The sequence below is a fragment of the Camelus bactrianus genome, chromosome 2 (genome assembly GCF_048773025.1).
Source record: "Camelus bactrianus isolate YW-2024 breed Bactrian camel chromosome 2, ASM4877302v1, whole genome shotgun sequence".
NCBI lineage: Eukaryota > Metazoa > Chordata > Mammalia > Artiodactyla > Camelidae > Camelus > Camelus bactrianus.
In genome coordinates, this window is record NC_133540.1 from 21,795,426 (window position 1) to 21,820,652 (window position 25,227).

Below are 25,227 nucleotides of genomic sequence, written 5' to 3' on the forward strand. Positions count from 1 at the left end.
AAGATAATGAAAATGATGGATATTTTCATTAACTGGATTGACGAAAACTGTACTCAACTTTGTCACAAGGTCACATTATATGAAGCCTCCATACTAAGTTACACTATTCCAAAGCATAGAAATACTTGTATAATAAGACCAATATTCCATACTGCTGCATTTTATAAATAAGCGATAGAATTAGTTATAAAGGTTGAATGGCATGATGTTGTGGAAATAGACAACTGAGTCTTTCTGGAAAATGATATTCCCTGCTAAGCATGACAGCAAAACCCATCTTAAGATACATTTTGGAAATCATCAAGAAGTCAGCAAAATTCCTCATGCTACCACCGTCTTCCTAGTCACCCGAGATTGTGTGGTTCTCTCCATTGCTCCCTAAAACCTATGTATGTTTTTGGACAAATCTTATGTCCCTTATTTTACATTTCTACAACTAGTTTAGATTCTTAAATCTGGGGATTACAGTTTCCTTCAGAGGAGTCTGTCTATCTCAATAATACACACATAAAAATTTTCTATTTTTTCCAAAGTGGCTCACATAGAGATTTTTTGAATATTAAAATATTCTCTTTAATAATGAGTTTTTAATATGTAAAAAAAAAACTTTTGGTGACAAATTTCAAAGAAACAAAATTGAATAATGTGGACTTCATATTAAAACCAGATTTGATATATTATAATTGATCTTTGATTATTGAAAAAGTACTAAAATATGTGAGTGATTTAATACCTTCTTAAATCACATATTTACATTATGTTATAGATATACTCAACTGCCCTTGAATACCAGATAGACAAGTTTCTGTTGACTGATAGAAAATTAAACTTTACAGAAGCCCCAGAAAATATTTGGAAATATCTTATAAATCCTATAAGACAGAGAACTGGTAATTCCTTTAGATATTTAAGGTATATTAAAAGTAGACATCTCTCTTAAACTGTACGAGAGCATATAAATGTAATTTAAAATTAATACAGCTGATAGAGTAATCAATGTTTTCTTGTAAAATATTTTATGTCTACACTTAAATAATATAGATAAAACATAGATTTTATCAATATAGAGTAAATTCACACAAATGTAAATATATTGTATGTGCTCTACTTAAATAAGCATGTTAATTTAATCATACCTGAGTTAGTTCATTAATATCTACAAGTCCGTTACTGTCAGCATCAAAATATTTAAACATTTGATCCACCAACAACTTCTTCCGGAATACATCATCACCGTTAGGGTTTTCATTGTCTTGGGTAACGTATTTTCGATTTTGTAAATCTAAAAGCATGCTTTTCATCTTGCTGTATTCAGTAGCCTTGCAGTTATCTCCTGCAACAAAAGAACTATGTTATTTTCAAAGCAATATCATCAAAAAGGAATCACGGATTTTATTAATGTTTAGAGTAGACATCTAGCAGACAACATACTTTGTACATCAGTGTCATATATCTACTTTGCATACTTTATCACTCGCACAAGGTGAAAAAAAGAATGGGCTATTTTCATGGGAGGGTAGACATTTTTCATTTGTACCGAATCTAATAACAGCGTATATATGCTGTGTGTTTTCTCTGTGCCAACGTCATTGGTTCTGTGAAGGACTTAGGAAAACATGACAGCTTCAATTAGCTCCAGTGTTGAAATGCATTTTCTTAGTTTAACTCCACACTGTGTGTTCCTATAGTGATGATTTCATAGGTTCTGAACAGGAAGCTCAGGGAGATGAAACAGTGCCCCAAGGCAGAGGGTTAGATGGTGCTAGATTTTGCACTTAAACCCATACATATCTGGCTCCAAAATAGTACAGCAAGTTTTTCACTGGAAGTATGTTTTTTAGATTTGGATCTCTTTTGAAGAAGTTGTGTGTATGTATGTGTATGTGTGTTTACATTTTTTTCTTGATCCTATTTTTAATGATGCTAAGCTCATATTTGTATTCTTCCAAAAGTCTTTACCTAATTTTTCTGATATTTCTCTCTCTCTCCTTTAGAGCACTTGGAGCTTAACATGATATATGTTTGCTTTTTTTTTTTGAAGTATAATGAGTTTACAACGTTGTGTCAATTTCGGTATGTTTGCATTTTTTATCTTGAAGTTTTAACCTTGAAAATATCACTTTCACAACAAAAGTATGAACTTATTGAAGTAACAATGCATTCCATATTTTCAGCATCTCCCATAAAATAACCAGCGGAATCCTGGGAACCGCAGAGATAATAGAAATAACTGTTTGGCTTAATATCTTTGAAAGTAACCGCAATTTCTCTAATATTGTTACATGATTATTTTACGAAGAATTTTTCTTCCAGTGGTCTCCATGCCGATGTCTTTATAAATGATGCATTGAATTGAAATGCATACTACAGATAGTAAATTGATATAAAACATACTACAGAAAAGACAGGTGCAGGATATAATTTCAAAATGAAAAAGTAGGTATTATATTAGCTAAGAATTTTTACAACATTTTAAGGAAAAAGCTAACATTACAATTGTGGTTCATTTTGACAATGAGGCTTTAACAGAATCTATAATTTTAAAGAAGGTTTCTGAAGATTTTTAAATATGTATCTGAGAAGCATGAGGGTGAAAAACAATATTTGAAGTCTCATTAACTTTCAAGACAAGATGGAAAACAATCTCTGCCAGAACGATGGGAAACTATCTTATTTTTTAAGACTGTGAAATAACTACTGTTGTTCAGCAATTTTAGTGTTTAGCAATCCTGTCAAGAACTTCTTTCTTACCACAAAATGTAAACTTTGTGCCACCGATTAAGTCAATTTTGCATTATCTTGTTCTCAGTAAAGAAGAATGATATGTTTCCATAATAGCAAGGACATCACTGACAAGAGAGAGAGATAAATCCAGAGCAGTAGGGAGCAATTTGGATGTCGGTGAAAACTGCCAAAGAGGAGCCTTCAAATATGTGCGTGCATGTGTCTGCATTGAGAAAAGGGAGACACTGTGATCAAAGAGTGGGGAAAGCAGAACAGGACATCCCACAGCCCTATCTGGAATTTCTGTATTTGACCTTGGACCAGCATGTCCTTTCATATTTGACTGATGGGGAGAAGGATGGAGTTTGGGGGACCTGACCTGGGTCCATCAGTGATGAGAGGATAAGAACATGGGAAACGGAATTTAAATGATGAACATATTTTAACCAATATTTGAAATTTCAGGGGAGGAGATACAGTTTGGGTTGTCACACTCTAAATCTGATCAAATCAAGTAATATGATCATCGTAACACTCTCTACTAATACGTTGTTCATTTCCCAAATTATAAGTTTCCTGGCAAGTCCAGACATTGAGGTGGTTGCTGGACATCCAAAGAAAACAAAAATAAAAGGACTGTAGTCAAGGCATTCATATTCTATGGAAATGCACAATAAACAGTCATAAAATTATATAAAACTTTGTAGGATTTTTAGATTTAAAAATAATGTCAAGTTTTTTTTAGTAATAAATAGGTACAGCTGTTGTTTATAACAGATACATGTAATGCAGGCTTCCTATGTTCCATGAACTTCATACATATTAAATCATTTAACTCTCCTCACAATCCAACAAGAAAGACCGCACAATTACTACTATTCTACAGATGAAGAACTCGGGCACAGAGAGTCAATAACTTGTTCAAAGTTACAGAGCGAGATAGGAACACAGTGATTTGTACACCCAGGCAATATCTCCTTTATCCTTTATTTTCTAATTTTCTTATCCTCAGAACTCAATTTTAAAATCAACTGATACATGGGTTCAGCACCTTCATCTAATGGTTATTTGAAAAGTGAAAGACAAATATAATAATAAACTCCAGATTATATCACTGCTCCAACTACAGGTAGAGAAAGAACTTGTAAAGGGAGGGGGAAAAAAGGAGTATCTGAGAAATAGCAGGAAAAGTACAGGAAAGTACTGACAAGGAAGCTAAAGGGAAAAGGACTTTTCAAGAAAGAGGGTGTCATGACCTGTTCAGTGCTTCAGGGTAAAAGCAAGGTACACAGTAAAACACGCCCATGGGATGCCCTAAGGTGGAGGCAACTGGTGACATTAAAGAAAAATTTTATCAAATAAATGGAGAATTCATATTACAATGGATTAAAATGAGTAAACACAAAATGAAGATTTAGAAATATTAAATGGTTACCACCCTTTTAATAAATATCAATGAAAAAAAGAACTAGCAATATTAATGAAAAAAAGAATAGATGCTTAGAAATAAACACTGATGTAGATTAAGAAACCACATCCACAAATAACACCAGGAAGGAGGGTAAGGAGTTTTTATTTGTTTGTTTGCTTTGATAGAATTCCTTTCTCAATACTTAACCAACATCTGGCATTACATTGGTGTAAGGAAAGGGAAAGAAATGTTCTCCTGAGCTCACTTCCTGCTCTTGGAGACCAGTTATGAATCCCCTCTGTTGTCCCTGCTCTAGAAACTGAGAACAAGACACTTGAGGTCCCACCTGGTGGGATCTGTACCACCTCTTCTCATGAGTGCGCTGCCTCTGGGGCCACGCTGACTCTGGACTCAGGGGCAGTTAAAATCCACCCGGCCTTTTGGGTCCTGGAACCACGCAGAATCTCTGACTTTCAAATGGCTGCACCTGTGTAGCTGGTGGTGCCTCTCCCAGTCTCTATGGGAATGAGGATAATTACAATTTACATGTTTGACAGTACAGTCATCTGTTCTGAGTACACAAGTGCTCAACTTACAGATTCTGTCAGGTATGCCTGGTATGAGTTTTTCAAAGGCTGTAATTTGTTCTTATCTCTGTGAAATTACACTTTTATCCACCACCCCCATTCATCAGTAAAAAGTATCAATTCCTGCCAACACAAAAATATTCAAATCTAAATATTAGAATTATTTACAGTGAATGTTAGAAGAATATTATTTGTCTCTTTTTAGCATTTATAATTAGAATTTTATTAGTTTGATTCTAATATAAGCTGAAATCTTAGAAACCCAAAGAATACAAATTAAATGCTTTTATGGTAGTGTCATTTCTATTCACTTATTAGAATCCATATCAGAATTGATTTTTCCTCAGACTATTCAGTAACTGCTAATAGAAACTTTTATAAGCTATTAGAAAAATATTTTCTATTTATACCCTAGGGAATATATCAAAACTTTAGTATGTTGATTTAATATGCATATATGAATCAAATTCAACCATGGAAAACCATTTTACTTATATTAATTTGTAAGTTATTAAATGATGTGTAGGAAGGAATTTAAACTATCTTGGTTAAAATAATCTGAACAAAATTAAGATAAACTTTAAATGGAGTATCTATTTAAATGTATAAAAGATAAGGGTATAAATTGTCTCATATTACATAAATTTACTTAAATATACATATTAAAAGGTGTTTACAGTTACACATAAGATTAATGTAAAATTGCTATATTTCAGATACTTGTCTAATTCTTGAAATTTACTAATATAAACACATATATACATACCACTTTGTAACTTTGTACATTGAAAAGCTTATTATTTTTCTATAGAGAGGACATTTTTTAAACAATGGACTTTATTTTTAGATCAGTTTTATTTTCACAGAAAAACTGATCATAAGTATAGATTTTTCCATAAACTCTCTGACCCCTCAACATACACAGACTGCCCCACTATCAACACTCCACAACAATCAATGAATATATAGTGACATACCATTGTCACAAAAAGTTCAGCATTTATATCACAGTTCATTAAGCACTTGGGGTTCTTAGTGTTACATATTCTATGGGTTTTGACAAATATATAGTGACATGTATGCACATGTATCATACAGTATAGTTTCACTGCCCTAAAGATCCTCTGTGCTCTGCCTGTTCCTCTCTGTCCTCCTTAACCCCTGACAGCCACTGATCTTTTTACTGTCTTCATAGTTTTGCCTTTTTCAGATTGTCATATAGTTGGACTCATACAGTGTGTAGTCTTCTCAGACTGGTTTCCACTGTCTCAGTATGCTACAGTTTATACATTTGCCTACCGAAGGGCATCTTTGTTGCTTCTGAGTTTTGACAATTATGAATAAAGCTGCTCTAAACATCCATGTTTAGGTATTTGTATGAGTTTAAGTTTTCAACTCCTTTGGATAAATACCAAGGAGCATAATTACTGGATCATATGTAAGATTATGTTTAGTTTTATAAAAAAATCTCCAAGCTGTCTTCCAAAGTGGCTGCACCATTTTGCATTCTCATCAGCAATGATTGAGAGTTCCTGTTGCTCCACATCCTCTCCAGCATTTGATGTTGTCAGTGTTTTGGACTTCACCATTCTAAGAGGTGCATAGTGGCATCTCGTTGTTCTACAGGGGATATTTTTAGTTAACAAGAGATTGTATTTTCCAAGAGACATTGGTCCCACTAGCCTTCCCCTACTCTCTACACATGCACAATGTGATTGGGCTTAATTTCATACCTCCTTAAACATTGTTGAATTGTTAAAAGAAAATGATTAAAAACACAATTAATTTAATCGACATGCCTCTTGATTAATTTTGGAAATTGACCTTACTGGTAAGAAAAGGAAAGCATTGTGAGTTAAATATTCATTCTCCAAATACTTTGTTACTTGTGATATATATTTTGTCAGTTATGTTCCACATTATCATTGAGGACTGCCTACAAATCTCTGCAAGCAATATTAAAAAAGGGTTTGATTTTCTAGCTCAGTAAATGTGATCATATATTAGAATTTCAATAAAAGTGCTCAAGTAACCAGGTCATTTTGCTCTCTTTGCCTTGAAAGAACATTAATTAAAGTGCCCTTGAGAGACAAGATTAGGCACCCATGCTCTGTTTCCAATTATATTCCTTAAAGGGGACACACTTTGGAGCAAGTACACAGCTTAACTATGACGTACTATCAACACCCTCTCTCATCATCCTCACAAACATGATCACATATTATAAAGATGCAGAGAATGCTGATGGAACACACAACAAAATAAAACAGCGTATGAGACAAGGGTGATGAGTATTTAGAATGGGGCTTAAGAACTGAAGTGAAAAATGTAAATCTATCTTACCTGAAGTAAATACAACTTATAATAGTAATTATCATAACTGCTCAAATGTGTGATTTTAATGTTTAGTGAATTTAACAGTCTTTCAAGTCATTATCTTTCTAGTCAAAACCAAGAAAATATAATATACTTCATACGAAAAGGCATACAGCCTAGAAAAAAATATGTGATCGCTAATGCTGTCAAACAGTTTGTGAAATAAGTTTTTCTAATCTATTCTGGTTTTATGCTGACAATCTTTCTACAAATATTTTGTACATGATATGTCAGGCTTTTCACCTTTTCACAATCCTACAGTTGCTGTCAAAATGTGACTGGATATTCCTTAAAGAGTATGCCACATAGTTCTTATAGTTCTTGTTGTGTTTTATAGAGGCTATTAATTTTGATTTACAGTATCTGGATTTATATTACTTCTAGGAGTGAAGAAATATAAAAGATAGTCTTTAATTTTTAAAGAATTTGACAAAAATAGTTTTAAAAATTAACCAAGTTACAAAAAAGTAGATCTATCACTGCATTGAGTTGAGTCAAAACTAAGATTCATGTAACTCTATTAAAAGCAGGTCTCTTAGTAATTCTGAAACACTTTTACCACATCACTCCAATAGGTGGTTTTCAGTGAAAGTGTTATTGTTTGTGTTGATCTTATGGAAGATGTGCTATTCATATCTCTGAAACCATAGGCATATAATGATCCTGATACAGTATTTACACAGCAATAATTCTGTGCTGGCACTATTCTAAGTATTTTACAGATAACTCTTTTAATCTTTATAATAATCCTATGCAGTAAGTGCAGTTACTATACCAAATCCTTGAAAACATAATAAGCCCAATAACAGGCTTGACATTTGACTTTACATGAGAGATTAAGAAACTTCTGATCCTAGAATTATAAGCACATCATTCAGAAATTAACTCAGATGTTTCTCATGAGTTGCACAGAATTCACAAGGTGTGTGTATTTGTCTCTGGAGAAGACAGAGAAGACTTAATTAATCTTTCTTTTGTGATACTTCACAAATTTGTGTGAAATTTGTCAAGAATTTACAATCTTCTGAGGACTGCCTGCATGCACATACTCTGATATGCATATTCAATAATAAATTATGTTTTTTCTTTCTGCCATATTGGGACAGAAAGGTCTTTTGGTTAGTATGACTTTTAATTTCCCCAACAATCATTAAGGACACTACATAATAAGAACATCAGTGACTCACCATGCCTGTCAAAACATCTTGATTTTGTGTACGCGCTTAACAAAATAGCTTCAAAAATCAAATGGCAACATAATTACCAGGCAAACTTGATAAACCACAATGATAAGCAAACACTGTAATACTTTTACATGAAAAATGTAGATTAAGCAACCATTAAGCATAGTGTTGGCTTGGAACAAACCCAGAAGTGTACTCTTACAGGAATACCGTACTCTTCCCTAAAGCATTACGTGTATCACTAAATTTATATAGAGTAGAAGGTGTGGTTGAGTTAATTTCTTCCTGAAGTTTATCTATGATCCCTGGGTCCCTTGAACAGTTTGATGTGAAAAGTTTCAAGTTAGGAAGATAATCATTCACCTTCTTCTGGTCACTGGTTATTTCATTCAGTCAAGGGTTCACATCCGTCATCTCCTAACATCTCAGTTACTCTTTGTCTCATTCATCACAGAAAGATACAAAAGTGAGAGTGAAAAAGAGGTTTCTTCTGTATTTCATATATTTTCTATTTAGCCTACCTGACGCTTTTTTGTCAAGCAAACGAACAAGATAATAGTCATGAATGGGGATCAACCCCCGGTTATGTTTTTATCCCATTAAATTTAACATAGAGAAATATTCTTCCCAAAACAAATCTAATTCTAATCAACTGTAAATATTCAAGTACCATCACACACTAACCATGACAACAGTAGCATTTATAACATCACGGTAGCCATTTTGTTTTATGATAGATACTTTCATACAGGCTCAATGTTGAAGTGGGTTAATATATGTAACAATTTATAGCTTGGATTTGGGAAGAGATCTCTTGTATGTATTATGTGTGGGAGGGGCAAAATCACCTTATTGGATATTTTTAATCTCAATATGATGATGATTCATAAACAATTTATTTGAATAAATGTAACTTGCAAAAAGCCATGTCCCTGGGGTTGTCACTATGTATTGTCATTACTTCTTTTAGGCACAGCTGATTTCATATTTTGATCAGTCATAACATGGATGCTAGCATTAATTGCCTCCTCACTGACCCCAAACCAAATAAACACTAATGATTCTACCAATTTGTGTCCCTCTGTGGAAGAGGATCACTCAGTATCTTAAATTAAGTCCGGTACTAGCAATTAAATAGTCAACAGAAAATGTCTTCAAACAGACATGTATCTACCCTTCTCTAATATATATATATAGATTCTTCAGAATATTTCCAAAGCAGACCCCTATTTTTGTCTGAAACTTCAGGAACTCATCCATAAAATATATTAAGAAGATTTGGTCAGATATAGCCTATAGGCAATGTGCATTGTTTTGTTTTCTGGAAGAATATAAATGTTAACTGTTTAATTTGTCACCATAGAAATATGACACTACTTGACATTTTCTTTTAATTGGCATGTATTTAGTCACACAAAATGAGTAACAAATATCTATTTAGTCATGCACTTTTTTATGAGTATGTTTATGTTTTAAATATAGCTCATCATGATTTTGACCAAAGATTTAAAAGAAATAGAAAAGGCAGAGGACAAATTATATGTCATATAAGGGATGTGAACAAAAGGATGCAGAGTAATTCACATTGTAAAGTTTCTACACTAATTATAGACTATGTGTGTCATAAGCAGAAATTGGGCTTATGAGACAGTGAGCAAATAAATATAGGGAAAATGATAATTTTTTTTAAAAAAATAATGATTTTATTTTTCACTGTAGTTCCTTGGAGAATTTTTTCAATAAAACATAGTAAAAATTCTACATATTAGAAAAAAACAAGCATTTCCTGATGTTACTTACTAATAGAAAAACATTTTGAACACAAGTTTTACACCAGCTAAAACTGAAAAATATATATATTTTTTAATATGAAATAGGTCAGTCTTGGTTCATTGGCAGATGATAACTTCCTCAATTAGGTAAGGGGCAAACATTTTCCATAAATTTAAATTTTAACCGTTTGTTTAAGGTCAAAGTTATATTTAGAGGACATTATATGATAAACGTATTTTATCAAAAATATGGTAGTGGCAAAAGTGTACTGAAACTAACAACAGTTCCCAATGCTTTTTTGAACGGGTATAATCAACAGGGTAACAGCTCAAATTAATAGCCATTTAATCAGTCTTGATAAATTATATTTTGAAAAGCTCCCAGAAATTGAGAGAATGAATAGTCCTAATGAATGAATAACAAATATTTTGGTAAGTTGAGGATTCCCCTCACCAGCCACTTCAATTCTTGGCTTTCAAAAAGGAAAAAAATAATAGGAATAATAATAATAAAATGAAGCAGGACCTAATCAAATTGGCATCCAGTGGTCAATGTAAAAATGATTTATAGTGATGGACCCTTGGGTGATGTTTAGCATGTAACCTGGGAGGAGTTCGAAGAATCAAATGACCTATCAGGTCAGAGTCCAGATGAAAAGCAAAACCAAACCAGATATTTCAAATGGGAGATTTAATATAGGGAATTGGTTTCATTGCTGTCAAAGCTATTAGGTTGGGAAAAAAAAAAAAAGAACGAAGTAATTCAAAAATAAGTACAGAAAGCAGCTACATCTTCAAGGGTTGGGGGAATTAATTTTTCAATAAGATGGATTTGAGTTAATTGTGGGATATCCTGGTACCTCTACCAGGGGCCTCAATGAGGGAAAAAGAAACAACTATAGATCAGAAGCTCTACAGTTTGGAAGAAAGAAAGGGTTTGATGAATTAGATTTGTGAGTCGCTGGCAAATCATGGCAGCTGCTGTATAACTGATCAAGGAGGACATTTGTAAAGCATAAAATAAAGATGATCACTGTCAAATCATCACTGTGCAGCTCTAAAGAGTATGAAGATACACTCTACTTAAATAGAGACTGCTGGAGCATTGATTGGTTTGATGGAAAAAGAAATGAAGATAGTTTCATCACACACCTTTATGTACTAAAGTCCATTTCTTGAAAAGGGAAAAATAGCAACTAATTGGTGCAAGTTTGATGCAAGAATCTGAAGACCAGCGATGTTGCCTTTCTCTGAAATGCAAAACTTTTCTGTGAAACCCGGCCGACACTTTACTTTTTACCATATTCATGGATGTGTGTGTGTAAGTAAAAAAAAAAAAAAAAATCTGTGGTTATATGAATACAAATAAGAACAGTGTGTGCAGAAATATATTCCTTTGATATGGTATTGACTTAAAAAGGGGCTATGAGTTGCTTTATCAAGATTAGTTTACACAAGAAAAGTTGCTTTTTTATCCTATTGACTTTTCTTACATTCATTTTGCCACAACCTAAAAGCATGAGTTTTGAATATGTCTACGTGAAAAAAATTCATGAAAATGTGTGAAATTTCTAAAATCAATAGAGAGATGTAAAACTCCTAATTTTCACCTTATGAATAAATAGCAGAAGAAAATTACCTAAGCACTTGTCCTTTCCATGTATTTTTTTCAGATGAAAATGAATTACAAACCGCTTGTATTTCAAGCCATTTAGTTTTACAAGTGAGTTGTTGAATTATTTAATAAGCATTTTAGAATAATGTCTGGCTTTCTAGTTTGTTGAGGAAAGAGGAGGAAAGATTTTACCTTTATATACCTCTAAAATTCTTACTAATTTCTTGATTGAGTTACATGTTATAAGCCATGGAAATAAAAACACCCTCTCTTTGAAGATTACATGCATTAATGTTCATATGTCTATATTTATATATGCTCTTGTATATACTAATGCAAAAATATATAATGGTTTAGTGATGTATTTTCTTCAATTAAATTTATTTTTTCTTAACTCCATAATTAAAATAATGACATATAATCTGTGTCTAAAGATTATCACTTTGTGTGAGTTGAATGTCATTTAGGCCACACACTGATTTCTAGTATAGCTTGGTAAGTAAATTTGGAGTAAGCAAAGACATTATTAGGTGTCCCCAATGAAAAGTTACTTACTATTTATGGCAGGACTTTCTGGGTTATTCGACTTTAGCCTTTCATTGCCTTTAACGTATTTTACTACCCTGTAAATTGCAGGTAACTGACCCCAATGAAAAATAATTCTTGCCTATGGACTTGCAAATGAATTCTGACAGGAAGAGAGTCAATTGATTTCTCTCCTCAGTTTTGTGGCAAAAGCCATGTTCATGTCGATTGGCAAGTTCATGGCCACAACTGATTACTCCTTATAAATGCAGGGCTCTATGAATTCTTCAAACTGAGTGCAAATGTGCCTCGTTCCCTCGTAAATAATGAGTTAATTAAATACCTAACATGTTAAATTTATATTTGTAAGAGTCATGGTTTTTCCTTAAAATGTATCCTTTAACACTCTAGATATCTGATTCTTTTTTTTTTCTTAGAAAAAAGAAAAAAAAGTCCTAATACAGGCTCAAAGTACTTATGATTATTTCAGATATAAGTGATTATATATCATTTATGATATGTAAGTGAATATATATGGGTGAATTTAAATATACTTCTGGCAAGTTAAAAAGAGTGTAACAAGAAAAGATACTGTGAATAGCAAACTTACAGAGCACCTTCCAGGTTGAACTTTTCCATCCTTTATTTCTACACAAAGTAAGTTAAAAAAAAAAGTAAAACTCACTAACTGAATTAAATCTTGAGCTTTATAAGTAAATTTCCTACACATATTCTACCAGTTTACTTTGAATAGATAGTTCTTTCATTGGTTTTAATCATCACAACATCTTTTCAAGGAGAAAATACTATTTTTATTATGATATAATAAAATGCAAAAGTATCAAGAGCTAGTATTTCCTGAAGACACAACGTTTTAACTGGTTTTATTCAAAAGAATTTTCAAATTACCGTGCGCTTCTACAGGGTCCCTTAGGCTTTGCAGCACCTTCTGGTGAATTAAGAAAGGCACTCTCCTTGGTGCTGGACAATAGACTCTTGCCTGGTACCGCAAAGAATTCAAGAGGAAGATACAGTAAAGGGAAAGCAAGTTTATTTAGAGAGATGCACACTCCATAGACAAAAGCACAGGCTGTGTCAGAAGGCAAGAGGGAGAGCGACCACGAGGCGTGGGGTTGCTAGTTTCTGTGGGCTGGGTAACTTCATATGCTAATGAGTAGGAGGATTATTCCAACTATTTGGGGAAGGGGCAAGGATTTCAGGAATCAGGCCCTGACCACTTTTGGACCTTCTATGGTCAGCCTAGGAACTGTCATGGCACCTGTGGCTGTGCCTTGAGGCTCGCAGTCCACTGGGAGTCGAATCTTCTGCCATCTTGGTTCTAACCAGTGTGTCCTGTCCTCATTGCTGTGTCACTCCTTCAGTGGCTGTTCCCTGCCCCCTTCTCCTGTCTCATCCTGAGTGGACATGGCTCTGGATACAAAACGTAACAAGCAAATATTGCCTTTGTGAAAAGAAGAAAACACTGGTGAATATAAACCTTCCTGGAAAGAGGAAAGCTCTCCCTGGTGAATATGCCCCACCTAGGGTGCCTGGTTTCAACAGGGAGGTACAAGCTAGATTCCGGCCCCACTCACTGCCTTGGCCCAGTGCCTTAGTGCTTTGTACAACTGATGGCAACCTTGCCTGTTATCGTTTTATACTGGGCATCATTTTTGTATTTCACTATGCGTAAGTGTTCTAATATAAATTCTAAGGGCACCTTTCATGAGCAAGCATCTATTTTTTATACCATTATATGTATTACTTTATCATAGTATTTCATATATAATATAAAGAGATCAGATGATAAAACTTAAGAGAATGACTAAAGTGCCATGGAAATACTGCTTTTAATAGTTATCTTATTAGAGGGAAAAAAATCTGATAAGAAAATCAAAGACATAATTAAAAGGAAATGGTGTCTCTATTTAGTCAATAACACTCCTACTTGAGAAGGGTTTCTTTTCACATTTCACATTTTTCTCATTGTTTGATACCAACTTTCTGGAGACATTACACCTGATATTACTGATTTATTCCTGTCCTCACCCAGACGTGGCACCCTAAAGAACAGACAGGATTTTGGCTGGGTGTCCATCCAATACGTGATTCAGGATGAGATCTTTAGCACAGATCCAACTTTTTGGAATTCTGCCAAGTTTGAGGGACTAAATAAAAATTTATGTGAGACATGATTTGAATTTCTGTTTTATGTTAATAACCCTTCAAATTATCCTTAAATGATCTTTCCCAGACTTGGTCCCAGGGAAGCAAAGAAAAAATTGGCACTTGATTTGAGAAAGATGACAATCCTTTTAAAATTCCAAGGAAGTACAGCTTTTTAAATAGATCAAGGAAGATAGGAAAAGTGTACCACAGAAGGAAAAACAAACAATATGGGAAGAGGGAAAAGAGGGAGATTGTATCACACTGAGGAACAGACCTCTCACAAGCAACTTCCTTTGTTTACTGCAAGGAAGTGTCAAAGAGCAATTCGGGAGAATTAGTAATCACAAGTTATCTTAAGTGACAGATTTTTAAAAATCAATCTACAGTATATTCGGGAAAATTTTTTCTGTAAAGGGCCAGAGAGTAAATATTTCAGGCTTTCTGACCCATTCCATCTCTCGTGATGACATAACTTGTTATAGAGCAAAAGCAGATCCAGGCATATGTGAACAAATGGTCATGGCTATCTTCCAATAAAACTTTATTTACACAACCGGGCTCTGGGCCATAGTCTGTTGACCATGATCTAGAGAATATTGGTATAGAATAGATATTAGTATAAAACTCATCAACATTATTCCTGGGTTTTTGGTTTTTTTTGGCTCTTACGATGCTCTTAGAGTTTTGGGGAATCAGAGAAAAATATGTATAGATATATTCAATGTTGAATTCAAAAGTAGCAACTTTTTATCTCAATTTAAAAGATCCTTTAGCATTTGTCATATAAATGCATTTCAAATAATATGTGAGAAATTAATATTTTATGTAAATTCAAGGGAGAATATCAGAATGGTGGAGGGCTGCTGTTCCTCATATTTCCCAAGGAAGGTCATTGATTTTCCTCTACTGTCAAAGACTGGGCTAGACCTGGCACTTCTAGTGAAGTAACTCTTGGTCAAAAGGGATTGTTTTAGGCAGAAGAATTTTGTTAAATACAATCCAGGGTAAATTGGTGTTATATTAATTGGTGAACATAAGACAGAGCTATCATTTACCTGGTGAGGATGGTCAGGAAGTCTAGATAAACAGGTAATTCAGACCCCAAAGACGATTGTTGGCACAGCTTAAAGTAGTTTTCAAGGTATACTGAATGAGAAAATAGCACCCTCAGAAAAAGAAGGTATTCACCTTTGTTTCACATTCCAGTCACCTCAGGAGCATTAAAACAGGTGCTGTCTGGGCCTCATCCTCAGAAGTCCTGACTTAACTGATCGGTGGTAGGGCCTGGACATCGGTATTTTTAAGGGCACTTTAGGAGATTTATATGTGCAGCCAAGGTGTTAAACCATGATTTCAGAGTTTAAATAAAGTAGATTAAAAATCACATCACTATTAGGGGGAAAACTGAGATGATGTTAGATCAGGTAGACCTAGTAGATTAAGCAAGGGAATAGTTCCTTGAGCATCCAGGGCTCCCGGTGATTTGTGTGTGTTGCAGTAATTGTAAATCTGAGTTAGATTAGTGGAGCTGAAGAAAAATATACTTTTTCAATGAATTGCATTCCAAGTCTCATCCACTTTCCATGTCCAGTTTAGGGGCAATCTAGGCAATATCCCCAGTCCTCAAATTCAGAAACACAGAAGCCTAATTTTCTTTCTCCCTTTAAACTTCTACAATGCTTTATCTGAATCACACTTATTTTCTTCCCATGAGCCTCATTTTACTTCTTAATTTTTAAACATGTCTTTCTCCCCTGTTCTTTTGGACTATGATATGCTGATAATAAGGACCATCTATGATTCATTTTTGAATCATCTACAGGTTCTTGAACCGGGTTTTACATATAATAAAATTTCACTACATTGTCATAAAATAAAAAGACCAATACAAAAAAATGTTTCACCTTGTACTATTTTTCCACTGTGTGCATACAATTTGTAAGATTTACTTATGTATAATTTGGGGAGTGTGGTGTGGCATGAGAAGTCATGACAAAGATATTGCTATCATATAAGTTATCTTAACCTTAAAATCTGATATTCTCTTTCTTTTAATTGTTGGATTAGCCCATTTATATTCATTATTGTTATAGTCTAAATGCATCACTTCAAAATGTATATGCTGAAATCCTAGTGCCTAATGTGATCGTATTAGGAGGTGGGGCCTTTGGAGTGATTAAGTCATGAGGGTAGGACTCTTATAAATGGGATTACTGCTCTTATAAAAGAGAACCTACAGAAATCCCTAACTGTTTCTTCCCTGTGAGGACATAGTGAAAAGACAGCTGTTTATGACCAGGAAATCTTCACCAGACACTAAATCTGCCCCTGCCAGGATCTTGAACTTCCTAGCTTCCAGAGCTGTAAGAAGTAAATGTTTGTTGTTTATAATCCACTCAGTCTGTGATATTTTGTTATAGTAGCCTGAATGGACTAGGACAATTATGATGATTGATATCTTTGGACTTGTTTCTATAACTTTTCTTTGTGCTCACTATTGTCTTGTTTTTATATATTTTTTTGATACAGTGTATTTATTTGTTTTCTTTTTATTTCATCATTTTCCTGTTACAGATTTGGAATTTATATGCTTTTCCCCCTTATTTTAGTGCTAGCTCTGGGTATTTTATCATATATGTTTATTGTAGAAATATCTTTTATTCTTTCCCATGCCTTTGAGAAATTTATTTAAAATTCTTTTCATTAATGGCCCAACTCTTTTATGGGATTATTATTTTCCTCTCATTTAATTGGAGTCTCCAGGAGGTAAGGAGAAATGCTTAACCTCAGCTGGCTTTCTTCCACTCTGCCTTCCTAAGGTCAGTTGTATTTTTCCATCCCTGCTAATAGTAGGTAAATTAACTCAGGGCTCCTTCATCATTCATCTGATTGTAGCATTTGTTTCCTAACTGCTTTACTTTTAACTCTTTGTGCTTTCAGTCTTGCCAACCTCAATCTAATTGAACTTACCTGTACATTAATATTTTCAGATGTTTTTTCGGCTTTAAACCTTTCAATGGCTTACCATTCCTTTCTATAGTGAGTTCAAACAGAAACATGTGATGCTGTCCTGCAGTCTTCACGAACTCTATTTCTAGTGTAGTTACTGTGGATAGTTTGAAATTTCTGAGAGCTGATTGCCTACTGGCCTGTCTATTTCTTTTAGCTAAGATTTCATACTGTCTATTCAGCAGGGTCATGGTGCAAAAAGCATACTGAAGACGCACAGTAAGCATTATGTTACACACAAACTGTTTAAATGTCCATACACATCTTAAATTATTACAAATCGAGAACTATACCATTCTGGGAACAGCTTAATGATATCCAGTACAGCACTTAACTTTCCTAGAGCAGTTTTTTTTTTTAGGTTAATTTGGTTTTAATCAGGTAAAGTGTTACTTTTTACCACACTGGCAATATTAGCTTCTCTTATATGAAAATGACAAGTCTTCTCCAAAATTAGGAATTGAAATGAATATTCAGCCAAACAATTGATCCACTCTGATGATTATATTTCAATTATAAAGTACATGGAACACTAATAGAAAAGATGGATTTTAAAACAAAAGGTAAATTCTGTATGCTGTTTTATAAGTACTGTTTTTATTAAAGGATTTCAAACACATTTTTAAATGAATGCAATACTTTCAAGGATAAGAAATTACTTTTCTCATAAGTAGCAAAGTCTATTTGTTGCTTCACTAAGATGATATTTTTGAAGGTTTTTCTGTTGGAAATATTTCAATTATAAAGCTTCCAGGAATATTATAGTTGAATTAAAAATATAAAAGCAGTGCAAAACACATTAAGTTGAGATTTGGATTTCATTTTGACACTTGATGGTTATGTCCATTATAGATTATCAGTTAATAAACCCTCCAAGCAAAATATTTTACATTAGGCAAAGCGTCATGTCATCATCAAAGTCAAAGCTAAAACTCATATATTCCTCACTATGTGTATCTCTAGATGCCATATATATATATATATATGTATATATATAATATTAATCTATATGATTATAAAACTACATAATAGGGGAAATGCTATTATCATTTTCCTATTTGAGACCAGGGAACCATGGCACACAGAGGTTAACTAATTTAATCAGAGGGGCAGATTTAAGCAATGGTGGAAACGAACTCTGAATTTCACGTAATCTAGCTAAGAACAGATACCACCACACAGCCTGCCCAGTGAGAGTGATTGACAGTAGATCATTACAACTAACAATCTCGATTACAGCCTCCTCTTCCACAAATGCTTCCTCTAGTCTATGAAATACAGAAACACATCTAAACAATGGAAAAGAAAAAAAATAGTCTTAGAGTCAAAATTTTATCAGCCCTTACCTAATATAGATATTTTGCTGGTTAGAATTTGCCAAGGGTTAAAAACAACAAACGATGGTCATAATCATTTTAAAAGTACTTAGCACTCATCAGAATACAGCAATTGAAAGCAATTTAAAGCTGTATTCCATTAGTCTATACCAGTGGTCTCCTTTGTAGCCTAAACACAGGTTCTCAGCCCCAATCAGTATTTAATAAATCAGAAACTCTAGATATATGACCCAATAATCTGTGTTTCAACAAGTTCTTTAGGTGATTCAGATGAACACTCACATTTGACAGACACTGGATTTTACTTACAACAGCATGATCCAGTGAGAGCGTCCATTTAGAAACATAAAAAAACACAGAGTTTAAGTGCTTTAGAGATGAGCCAAGCCTAATTTCTAGTATGTTTGTTGTAATAATCTGAGTACATAAAGGAAAAATGATGAAAATATTCAAACTTCTAAACTGTGTGAAATGGAAGGAAAAGTGGAAATTGCAGAGCTGGGGAGGGAGGTAGAATTTAGACAGACCAGAGACATAAGGGAAATTATGAAGGGCTGTGAAGTCCTTATAGTAAAATCTAATGACAGTTCAAAAGATGAACCCTAGATTAGCTTAGATATTGAGATCACATATTATTAAATGACTATTCTCAGTTACCAAAACAAGGTGCCCAGGTTAAGAACCTAACTGCAATATACACCAGCTGTGAACATATGAGTGAATCACTGGAACTTTCTATGCCATATTGTTCTTATTTAATATAGTGATATCAAAACCTAACTTGTGCATTTTTGAGAAGATTAAATTATGTTATATGTGAAGAGTTCACCACCATTTACGGCATGTAACTAACCCCCCTCATTAGATTCTCCTTTTAATATAAACAGAACTCATTGATGAGGGAGTCATGAGAGATCAAAGTACAATACTGATACTCCGCTTACAGATGCTTGGGGTTAGGTATTAGGGACAGTAATTCAGTTTGAATATAGTATTTTATAATATTCTGATGTCTCCAAATGTAAAATATATGAAAAAAAAATAAAAGTTTTTTGGCTGAACTATTTTGATAGAGAAAGCAAAGAGATAATTGACTGAAATTGCTTTATTATCTATCCCCACTTGCCACTTGACATCTTGGTCATGTGGTCTATAATTTTGGTATAACTTGCTTGACTCCAAAATGGAAATATGGAAACAAGACCAAATCTATCCAAGAATAACAGCAACCAATCGTAACTGAATATTCACCGTGTTACCAGATCCAAAACTGAATATCTACATATTTAATCCCCACAACCATATTATGAGATAACTGTTATGCCTGTTTCATGGGTGGTGAACCATGGCATTAGGGTGTCGAATAAGTCTCCAAGAAAAGATCCAGTCAGTGAACACTGAAGCTGGGTTATAAAATCAGGCAGTTAAACTCCAAAGTCTGTGTATTTAACCACCGTGCCGTGTTTCAAGCCACTTGAAATAAGGATGTTTACAAAGTAATAATGATTCATAGCCATGATAGCAACTCAAATATTGACATACCATTCAGGACATCTGTTCAAATTTAGATTTCCACCTCCTCCAGATGTAGTACAGAGTGCCAGGGACAGGCTGAGATGAGAGTGGGCTGGCTGATTATTGAAATAGTGATGTCTCGTCTTAAAGAGCTAATTATACATTCCATTTTCATCACTGAAATAAAAATCCCTTTCCCATTTTCATTTCACCTGTGTGTTTCTATGGTTTAATTTTCAGATGTAATCTCCAAGGACCTGAAAAACGTTGACCTATTATTTTTAAGTAAATGCTTCACAAGAAAAAGCTTATGTTACAAATCTTTTCCTCTCTCTAATGGTTAATTTCATTGAAAGGGATACATATAGGAAATAATACACAAACCAAGCCCAAACCAGAAAGAAATACTTCTTAAAGAAAAGGCAGAGAGGAACATTTCCATATGACTCTGACTCCCTCCTTTACAATGAAGGCACTTGAACAAAGACACTGTCAGCAGCCTCCCCGCCCGGCCCGGCCAATTTCCACCTCTACAACATTGTAAACTGATTATACTTCAATAAAAATATATTTAAATTTTTAAAAATAAATAAATAAACCTAATGACCCCCCCAAAAAAACCCTCAAAAATTGAAAAGAAATTTTAAAAAATATTTATGTCAAAGGACATTACAGAGCCTTCATGTGAACTACATTTAAATTGTAAAATAATCTTTTAATAAAAGAAAATCTTCCTCTGGTGGCCAGATGGAAATGAATATACAAAGACCATCCTTTTTTTTTTTTCTCAGTTGGGATAGATTGCCCTGATTTCTTTACCTCTCAAGTAATACTACCTTTCAACTTAATTTTTGTTGGGATAAAACTTTGATAAATCAGCAACCCAAAGTGACTGAAATAGTCACTGGAAATTGAAGAAGTTAATTTCTATGAAGTTTCAGTCATGCTTTAAATCAGAAAATGTCATGAAAAATACGTTTTTAAAAAAATACAAGCAATAAACTGTATAAGCGTGGTTGTACTGGGTAGTTCTTCAGATAGAATAAATATCTTTAATATAAACAAATATTTTATTTAATTCTCATATGATCTCAAACAATCCCTGATAAAATAACAGAATCATATTTTGAAATATGTTTTGGTCATATTTTTAAGTAGGTGATAAGTTTATCGTAGTTTATGTGAAAACATTGTTTAGTTTCTTTTGAGAGGAGTTTGGAAAAGCTAAGAACCATTAGAAAATAATGATAAATGACAGTGGATATGTTTCATTAAGCAGCTGCAGGGATTGGTATTAGATGGTGAAAAATGCTATGCTTGTTACATTATGGAGATGAAAAATAAATAAAGCAGCATTTTTGCAGAACCAGTTTAAACATTAAAAAAAAATCTTTTGTAAATATCTTAGTGTTTAGATTTTTGTTGTTCATGCATTTTCTGTAGGAGGGGAAGTGTTTCTGGGAGGACAAAAATGATGCATAAATTACATATTTCCTACTTGAACTATGTTATTCCTTCTTCTTAATCATTTTCATGGCTAGCGTGTAACAGAACTGGCAAATAGCAGGGGCACTATTTGGGTTTACGTATTCACTCAATGAACATTTGTTTTGTGGAGAAATGAAGGGGGCCTGAGAGTTTTTCTCACCGATATGTTTTCTGGGGTCTGGGATTTTCTTTAGAGGAAATGTCCTCAGAGAAATATGAGAAAGAATCATTTCTGCAATATCAAGAGAGCTTTCTGTTTTATCCCTGAAGGGAGAGCAAAAATCCTCCCTGCCTTCCAGACCTTCCAGGGCTCAGGTTTCAAATCTCTCAGCCAGCACGGCATTCGGTTTTTAACACACTGTAATCAGAATTTTCAATATGACTGATACATTCTTGTGAAACTGTAGTTGAATATATCACTTTATTACTGTGTCAGATAAATATTTATAAGTATCTTACCTAGCTAATACTGTATGTACAAAAATAATCAAAAAGCCTTTTGAGAAAAGTGCCTCTACGTAGCAGGCATTCCATCAAGTTGCTCCAACACCTGATGAGCTTTGACTGAAAAGGACAGAGGACAGATTAAAAAGATATTCCTGTTGCGCCTCTAGTACTAACACTCTCCCTTCTCTTTAGCAAAGAATCTGCAGGATGTGGCATTTTTTGAAGATCTTTCTCCTTATTCGCACAGGATTCAAAGATACAATCTTACTTTATGGTGATACTCAATCTAAGACAGGAATCAAATCACGCAGGCATCCGAAGGCCTCATATGTACACTTTCAAGAATATTTAGATAGTATGCTATTCTCTTTTTTTTTTTTTAACACTCTTGTCTTTTTTTTTTTATCAGAGTATAGTCAGTTTACAATGTTGCCAGAGAGAGAAAGAAAAAATCCATATGATATCGCTTACATGTGTGGAATCTGAAAAAAAAAAAAAAGACACCAATGGACTCTTCTACAAACCAGAAACAGACTCACAGACATATACAGAACAAACTTATGAGGGGAAGGTAGAGTGTGTGCTTAGCATGCATGAAGTCCTGGGTTCAATCCCCAGCACCTCCATCAAATAAATAAATAAATAATTACCTCCACACTGCCAAAAAAAAAGAAAAAACCTAAAGAAAAAAAAAAAAAAGATGGGATGTATTTACAATACCAGTAGCTATCCCATAAGCTTATTAAAAGGGTCAAATAAAAAGCAATCAGATGCAAAAAACAAACTCATGGTTACCAATGGGAGAAGGGGGTGAGAAGGGATAAATTGGGGGGGTGAGATTTGCTGATACTAACCACTATATACAAAATAGATAAACAACAGGGTCCTACTGTACAGCACAGGGAACTATATTCAATATCTTGTGGTAACCTATAAAGAAAAAGAATATGAAAATAAATGTGTGCATGTACGTGTATGAGACATTCCGTTGTGCACCAGAGATTGACACAACGTTGCAAACTGACTTGACTTAGACAGTGTGCTGTGTTTTACATATAAAGAAGACTATTTTGGTCAACCTTCAGGATTTTCTTTATTAGGAAAATAATGGATTCTCCCTTCACATGTGCTTGAAGACACAACCACGTGTTGGTTCTGTTATGTGGCTGAAGAGCTGCAGTTTTAGTCATAATATGCAAGAAAGTTAGCTGTCCTCCTTGTCCCAACGAGAGTTAATCATAGGACATTGATTATAACCGCCTTAAGTGTTTCTAAAGCCAGGTAATATAAAGATACTGTGTGTCTGTATGTCTCGATAATACTTTCTGGATCTAACACAGTGGACCCATTCATAATTTTCCAAACCAGAGGACTCTGGCAAATGGCTAGAGAGGCAGCACAGTCAGAGAAAACGGTGTGGTATTTCCACTTGGCTCTGCTTCGCTCTCCATTCATCTGCTTAGGTAACAAGGGGTAATAAACTCCACCATACGAGCAGTTTTACTAAGCCGGTATGTTCCGTCCTTCCAAAGCCCATGATGTTAATTATCTTTATTAATAGATCAATACCTAGGATGCGCTGCTGTATATTAAGTAAAATTTAAAGGGTGGCAGGTGCTATCTCTCCCAGAGACTCTTTAATTCATGTACTGCTGCTGGTAGATCATGGGAGACAAATAACACAAATGCTGTTATTGAAAAGAGGAACTCCATTCATATGTGGCTGGAAGGATTAAAAAAAAAATCATTCTGTTCCATCTCTAATGATGTCCATGGCATTATTGAGCAGAAGGATGTGTCCCAAAATTCATACTTGAAGATAGCTGAGCTGAATATATTTTGTGACGACGGCTTGAAAATAGTTTTTGAAACTTAATCATTCACTCACTGTGAGAAGTAATTTTTCTCCTATTATTTATGGCAAGAATCTACAGAGAGAAGTAAGGTATGAGACACGTATATTGAGCTTTGAGCTTTCCTGGTATCCTAGTGTTGAGTATATTTTATACTTGCTGGTTTACAAATTCCAAAAGAGAATTAATTTGCTGCTGTGTTGAAAAGCTGCATGAATTCTACATAAGGCATCCCCAAAATTACTTAAAACTTTATTCTATGTGAATGCTCAATGTTTATCACTGGCTTTGTGATTGATTAACTGGGTAAAATTAATCTTCTAGCTTAATGAGCTTCAGAGTCATTCTTGAAATCTATCTAAAATGGACCCATATAAATAAAACATTGGAATTTAATAGGTTGTAACTTCTTGAAGAGAGATAATATACACTCTGTATGGCTCTTTAATATCTATGATCCTGTAAAACATTAATGATCAAATATTCTCTCATGATTCTTCATAATGGTAAGATTTTTAAAAATACTCAAAAACACTCATGGTGGTGAAGATCATTTTTGTTATATCTAGCAAGTTTGCATGAATGGATGCTTTTCTCCATGCAAAGATGGTGATAATAATTTGTACAAAACTACAGTACTAATAGATTTATTCGTTTCCAATTCCTGCCTCCACAACTAATTACTAACTTAGCCAGTTGAAAACAACTCAAATTCATTATTCCACATTTTCTTGAGATGAGATGTCTGGGTCTAGAATAGTTCAGCTGGGCCCCCTGCTTTGAGTTTCTTCAGGCTTAAATCAGTGTCAGCTGGGCTGCACTCCTGTCTAAAGGCTCTAGGAATAAATCTGCTCCCAAGATCCTGCAGGTTGTGGACCAAATTCAGTTCCTGAAATTGTAGGACTGAAGTTTCCTTGCTGTCACTCTTACCTCCAAAGGCCTCTCTGTGAATAGTACAGGGGGCCCCCTGCATCTCAGAACCAGCATGGGCACATCAAATCCTTCCTATCTTTCAAATTTTGCTGAAGCTCCCTTCTGCTGCTTCTCTCTGGCTTCAGTAGCTGTAAGCGCTCTGCTTTTAAGGGCCCTCGTGACTAGTTAACTAGTTAGCCCCAGAACATATTAACAGATTCCCTGGATTGGGATGTGGATATGTTTGGAGCTCGGGACAGTTTCTGACTACCACCGATTTTTTTTGGTTATTTTACATATCCC

At 34.1% G+C, this 25,227-nt stretch overlaps 1 protein-coding gene across 1 annotated transcript in view; it reads right to left on the minus strand.

The window, feature by feature from the left end:
- Positions 1-25,227, minus strand: part of FSTL5 (follistatin like 5) — a 667,318-nt gene that overhangs the window by 311,716 nt on the left and 330,375 nt on the right. The window contains exon 5 of the mRNA XM_074376817.1: positions 1,137-1,333. Within this exon, the coding sequence (XP_074232918.1) occupies positions 1,137-1,333 (197 nt within the window). The remainder of the gene's footprint in view (positions 1-1,136; positions 1,334-25,227) is intronic.